Below are 6,694 nucleotides of genomic sequence, written 5' to 3' on the forward strand. Positions count from 1 at the left end.
ATATATATATATATATATATATATATATATATATAACACATAAAAAACAACCCAGGAGGCCAAAATCAGCCCAAGAAACAAACCTAGCAGGCCATCAGGCTAGTGGGCCAGCGTGCCTAGCGTGCCATCGGGCCGGCCCGTTTGGCTCCTGGGCCGTGCTTGGGCCGGAGGGGGTAGAACGCGGGCCGGCACGGCACGGCCCGACTAATAATCGTGCCATGGCGGGCCGGGCCGTGCCAGGCACGATTAAGATGGGCCGTGCCGTGCCGTGCCGGGCCGGCCCGTTTGGCCAGCTATGAGCCCGTCCTCCGCAGACGAGAGAATTTACCATGTACACCATTAGGTGTTTCGTAAATTGCATAAATAGCCTTGCACCAATCATTGTCTCACTTCGCGCACAAAGCTCTCTTCGATGCTCCAGTCGACTATGAACTTATATGCGAACTCGTACAACTTAGGGGGTGTTCTGGAAATGTTGTTTCCCGCAAGAAAATATCCTTTTCTTCCCCTGCTTGCTCACCCCCACTCTCACGGTCTCACCTCGCTCCTCTTCACTTCCTCCCTCGGCTTCGAGTTTTTTTCTCTTTTTTTTCTTCCCTTTTTTCCATTTCGATTTCCTTCTTCGTCGAGTTTGGGTTGGATTAATCCCCGACCCAAACCCTAATAATCGATCTCCCTGACCCGGGACGACGGCCCGGGGATCGATCGCCATGCAGCAGAGGATGAAGCAGGCGGCGGCGGTAGCGGCGCAGCAGCAGCAGCAGATGATGCAGCAGGCGCTACTCATGCACCACCACCAGCAGCAGGCGGCGGCCGCGGCGGCCGCGGTGCCGCCCATGTTCCCGCCGCACCACGCGCACCCGGGTCTCCTCGCCGCGCCGCATGTGGGCTCCTTATCTTGCTCCCCCGTGGTTACTGCTCGCTCGATCGCTTTCGTCTGCGCTGGGTTGGTGGCCTCTGGAGGTGTCTGGGGTTCCAGGTGTGGGGAGTGCGGTGTTTCCCGTTCCCGCGGTGTCGGTGACAGCTAGGGGTTTCGCTGGCATGGCTCCGTGTTCTAGGGTTGGAGTCTCTCATTTTGGTTATTCGGTTCAAATGGTGGGGATTTGGTTGCTTCGCTGTTGCGATTTTTCATTTCGTCGGTTCCTCTAGGGAGTCTATTAGTTCTCTTCGTTGTGAGCTTGCTCGTCAGGAAAACTTTAGTTTGTCTTATGTTTTGTTTGTCGAATTAGGGTTTTGATCAGACCGGGTCGTTTTTGAGTGGATTTCACATCTCTGGTATTGCAAGCTAAGTAGCTACTTTACCAATTATTTGTTTTTTTACTACTGTTTAGAGGAGTTATGCTTGAGTACGCCGCGTGGAATTAGGTGCATGTGGTTGTGATTTACAATTAAGATTACGGGCAGGTTTAATGAGTGACAATAGTGAGATAAATATGTTTGTGTTAGAGTTTATGTGATATTGTAAGCGCCCTAGTGCTAAATACTTGTTAGTTTCTTAAATGTGAAGTGGAAAATATGCAGTGAGAACTGTGAATGAGCTCGTAAGGTCTGTGAAGGTCAGGTGAAATTTGTCTGGTGACTGCTAAACAAGTCACCATTTAGAGATGTGGGTTACGTTTTGGTTGTCTCTGATCATAAATAAGTGCACATTTAGTGGTGACTGAAATGTGAATGTACCATAACTATGCTCATTCCTTTTCCTTCTTTCATCCTGTTTGTCAGTTCAGAGGGTACTCCAATTTTGAGTTTTGGTGCATAGGTTGCATTAATGCTGAACTCCATTTATTCTACTCCCTCCGATCGATATTACTTGTTGCTCAAACGGATGTATCTAGCACTGAAATACAACTAGATACGTCCGTTTGAGCGACAAATAATATGGATCGGAGGGAGTATTAATACTTGCATGACATGTTTTCTTATACATGTAGCTGTTCCAAGTGCTAGTTAGGATGCGTTTGGTTGAAGGTGTCATATGAATGGGTTGGGACCGTCCAATTTATTTGGGATTGAACCATTCAATTCATGCGTTTGGCTGAATATAAGAGATGAGCTAATTATTTAGGACGGGACCACCAGTCATGCTCACATAGTCATGCATGCAAAGCGTGGCCATTTGATTCGACCGATTTGGTTGGGTGGAACGGTTCAGCATCTTCAAGGCATATTCTCTTTTTTTGACTTGAACCATTCATGTGCTTTATAACCAAACATGTCTATTTTTTGAACGATCCCAACCCATTCATGACCACCCTTGTAACCAAACGCACCCTAGTGAATCCGTTTGCATATCTAAGAGTCAGTTGTGCAAAGCTCTGGTAAACATGTTCTAAGTAGATGCGTTTTCCAATAGTGCAGCACTGCAAGTACTGCCTTTCACTGAGTACAGTTAAGTGTGTCTTTACATGTCGGTAGTATTGTACAGCGATTTCTTTCAGCTTGTCTCCGCACATAATTCAGTAACTGCAAGAAATCCACAGGAAAACTAAAATGAGTAGAAAATGGTGGACATTGGTCTTCCTGCAATGCTCATTTGGGGAATCGTGCATGCAGCGACATATTGTAGATCTGTACAGCGTTCCTGAATCACGTGTCCTCTGGACCAGGGGTCTAGCTTGGTCTTCATTGCATACCTTACTGCATTCGTATTGTTTTGTTTGATTTTGATTTTTGATATTACATATTTTCACTTCTACTGTTTGTTTGGCTCTTATTTTCCTTTCAAAATGTTAGGGCTGTATTCTTTGTTTGTGACACCCGTAATTTTGCAGATAGAGCCCATCGTTAGTGGGAACCTGCCTCCTGGGTTTGATTCAAGCACGTGCCGCAGTGTGTAAGTGGTTGATTATTTCAACCTTCTAGTTATCTTGTGCCGTCTTACTGAAATTAAATATAAAATTGTACAAAACACGATACTTCTTTGTAAAATGTGTGCCCTGTCTCTTATAGTAAACTCCAATTAAATATAAAATTGTACAAAACATGATACTTCTTTGTAAAATGTGTGCTCTGTGTCCTATAGTAAACTCCAAACTGGATATGTTCTAGGACTGCGGACTGCCTGATGACATGTATCAAGTTCTCTTCTGCTTATTTGTACATCAAACTGCACATCATTTCCTTATGTTACTCACCACTCAACATTATTATTCTGAATAGGTATGTTGGCAATATCCATCTTCAAGTCACAGATTCACTACTGCATGAAGTTTTCCAGAGTATTGGTCCAGTTGAAGGGTGTAAGCTCATTAGGAAAGAAAAGGTAACTTGTGCTCTTTAAAAATAGATGCCATTGTGGTACTTTGTATTTGGTGCAAGTTTAAGGCATTTATTCAATAGTATCAGATAATGCTGTGTGTTACATTCTGGCACGATGTAGACTGCCACCCGCAATGCATGCTCTCAGACAGAAGGATTTATGGTATCAATAGTCAATATTTGATTTGTTGGTTTAACAGTGTTTATTTTTGGATCTCAGAACCCTACTGTGTGAAAGCTGTAAGGGACTGTTTTGGACCATTTGTTTGAATTGGTATGGTAGATAAATGCCATCAAACCCAGTTCTGAGCAACTTCCTGCAAGGAAGCTTTCTGATGTTGACTGACTGCACAATCAACAAATGCTCACATGGGATAGGTAGATAAATAACTAATTTGGCCTCTTGTTAGGACTGTTAACTTGATATTTTAGTGATGCCGTCTTCTATCTCTTGAAAAAAGCGTGCTGCATTTTTGTTTGTGTTATTTACTTAGTTCACCACTACAATTCGTTGTAGAACAGCTAATGCTGAATTAGTCATATTGTTTCTGTTAATATTTTATCCATCTTTGTTCTTATCATCTCGCAGTCATCTTTTGGTTTTGTTGACTATTATGACCGTAGATATGCTGCAATTGCTATTGTGTCACTCAATGGTAGACAACTGTAAGTGTTTTCTTTCAATATTAATTATCTATGAACAGATATTAATGCAGTGTCCCATGTTCTACATTAACGTTTCTTATAATACTGGATAACCAGGTTTGGCCAGCCAATAAAAGTCAATTGGGCATACGCAAGTACCCAGAGAGAGGATACATCAGGTCTGGTACTGAAATATGGTCTAAATGTTCCATTATATATACTTGTTTTTTTTTTCCAGTGTATGTGCATCCTTTTAGATTTGAGACTGTTATAACTGAGATCTGTATGGCTGTTTATTCTTGCAGGTCATTTTAACATCTTTGTCGGGGATCTTTGCCCGGAGGTTACGGATGCTGCTTTGTTTGCTTTTTTCTCGGCATATTCTACCTGTTCGTAAGTGTTAGATAGCTCTGTGTACTTCATCCCATTTGTACAGTATATTCTGCCTTACCACTTTAGCTTGGTAACTTGTGCAGAGATGCTAGAGTTATGTGGGATCAGCAGACTGGACGATCTAGAGGGTTTGGTTTCGTTTCTTTTAGGAATCAGCAGGTAGTGTCACCATGGCAACTTAAAACATTAGTCTGGACTCAGAACTAATGTTGAGTTTATATGAACTGCTATTCATCATCTTCCTTTGTTATTCATTGACAGGATGCACAAACTGCCATGAATGAGTTGAATGGTGCGCTCCCTATGTCTAATTCTGGAGTTGACAAATCAGCTTCAGTGATGTGATGATAATGTATGTTTGTTTTTCTTGTGTTCAGGAAAGTGGCTTGGCAACCGCCAAATTCGTTGCAATTGGGCGACGAAGGGCGCTAATGCTGGTGAAGAGAAGCAAAGTACAGACTCCAAGGGTATGGTGGAATTGATAAACGGCTCATCAGGTGAATCTATATGCACTTGTTTCTTAGGTATTTGTTTTAATTTAAGGTTATATGATATGGAACAATCGGCTTGCAACAAGTTGAACTATTAGTTATCATTATTGTGGGAGTTTAGGTTTCTAATCTTTATCTATTACCCTTGGAGTTGAATTTACTTCATAGTCTGTTACATTTGCCAACTCCACTTCAACATAAGGGTTCCAGTCTTAATCCTTAGCAGAATAGGAATTAAAATAATATTTGCTTCGCACAGAATCTAGCCACATAACCTTGTGAAATCTTTTGTGGTAACTACGACTAGCGAAGTAATTTCATTGTTCCTGTTTTACAGAGGCTGGCAAGGAGAATGCAAACGAAGATGGTCCTGAAAATAACCCACAGTATACAACTGTTTATGTTGGCAATCTTCCCCATGATGTACTTTCTTGATTCCTGTTCTTTTGCATTGTTCTTGTTTGCTCATCACTAACTTGTCAATTCTGTTTATTAGATCAACAGCAATGATGTGCATCGATTTTTCCATTTACTCGGGGCTGGCTCAATTGAGGAGGTCCGTGTAACACGCGATAAAGGATTTGGCTTTGTGAGATATAGTACCCATGAAGAAGCTGCACAAGCAATACAGACGGGTAATGGCCAACTTATTGGCGGGAGGCAGATCAAGGTACTCTCTTTAGACATTGACATCCCCACCAATGAATTCCATTTCTCTTGGTTACCTTAGTTCCTCGGATGTAACAGAGGATAAAAGGGTTTTAGTGATTGAGTTTTCATATCATGCAGTGCTCTTGGGGAAGCAAACCAACTCCACCAGGGACAGCATCTGCGCCTCTGCCTCCTCCGGCATTAGCGCCATACACCCCTGGCGTGTCAGCAGCTGACCTCATCTCCTACGACCGATCCCTTGCTCTGAGCAAGATGGCTGCTGACCCGGCCCTGGTGGGTCAGCACGCCGCCCTGAGGCAGGCCGCGATGGATATGGGCGCCGGCGCCCGCAAGGCCATCTTTGACGGGGGCTTCCAGAGTGTCAACCCTCAGCAGCAGCAGCAGCAACAGCAGCAGCTCATGTACTACTGAGTGTATGAAGCAAGTATGCTGGCGACGGAGGGGATTACAACACCCTCCTTCCTAATGTATATACATATATGGTAGATGAAGCCTCACCAGGGCCTTTTCTTTTGTTATTACTAGTCCAACATCGCAATTAGTAATCTACTATCCTTCAGCTGTTAATGCTCCGGGTCGCCGGCTATATATAGCACCAATGTACTAGAACATACGTATCCCTGACGTGTTTTGGGCAATTCTTATTTTTAATAACTACTCCCACTGATCCAAAATAATTGTCAGTTTTGAACTAAGGTTAGTCCAACCTTAATTCAATACTGCAACACTTATTATGGATAGAGCTAACCTTAATTCAAAACTGTGACGCTTATTTTGGATTGAAGGGAGTAGCATATATGACCATGTGTTACAACGGGAGAAAAGAAAATGATGTGCTCAGGTGTGGAGTAAATGCAGGTTGTGATGAACCAGGTGTTGCAACGGGAGAAAAGAAAATGATGTGCTCAGGTGTGGAGTAAATGCGGGTTGTGATGAACCAGGTGTCGGGTTGAGGATAAGGCTGGTCATAGTGGGGAGTAACTTATACTAGTGTCATAGATATGACACTAGTCTAAGTTATTACCTCTATAGTGCAAAGTAATTAATAATAGTGTCATAGTGGATATGACATTAGTCTAAGTTACTATCTTCATAGTGCAAAATAATTAAATAATAGTGTCATAGATGGTTTCATTTATTAGCTCGTAGACTCATTTTGCCTCGGAAAATGCTATGTTACAGTAACATATTATGTTACCACAAGCACCTCTTTCCTTATTAAATACTTGCCACAT

The 6,694-nt window shown here is 42.7% G+C and overlaps 1 protein-coding gene across 1 annotated transcript; it reads left to right on the forward strand.

Moving 5' to 3' along the window:
- Positions 1-515: 515 nt before the first annotated feature.
- On the forward strand, positions 516-6,133 carry LOC123085953 (oligouridylate-binding protein 1B). Its single transcript, XM_044507656.1, has 12 exons — positions 516-884; positions 2,772-2,833; positions 3,160-3,262; positions 3,848-3,924; positions 4,021-4,082; positions 4,209-4,296; positions 4,380-4,455; positions 4,558-4,588; positions 4,674-4,793; positions 5,125-5,210; positions 5,284-5,457; positions 5,577-6,133. Exons 1-12 carry the CDS (start codon positions 711-713, stop codon positions 5,868-5,870), a joined length of 1,347 nt encoding a protein of 448 aa, XP_044363591.1. The 5' UTR covers positions 516-710; the 3' UTR covers positions 5,871-6,133.
- Positions 6,134-6,694: the final 561 nt, after the last annotated feature.

The sequence above is a fragment of the Triticum aestivum genome, chromosome 4A (genome assembly GCF_018294505.1).
Source record: "Triticum aestivum cultivar Chinese Spring chromosome 4A, IWGSC CS RefSeq v2.1, whole genome shotgun sequence".
In the NCBI taxonomy this organism is placed as follows: Eukaryota; Viridiplantae; Streptophyta; class Magnoliopsida; order Poales; family Poaceae; genus Triticum; species Triticum aestivum.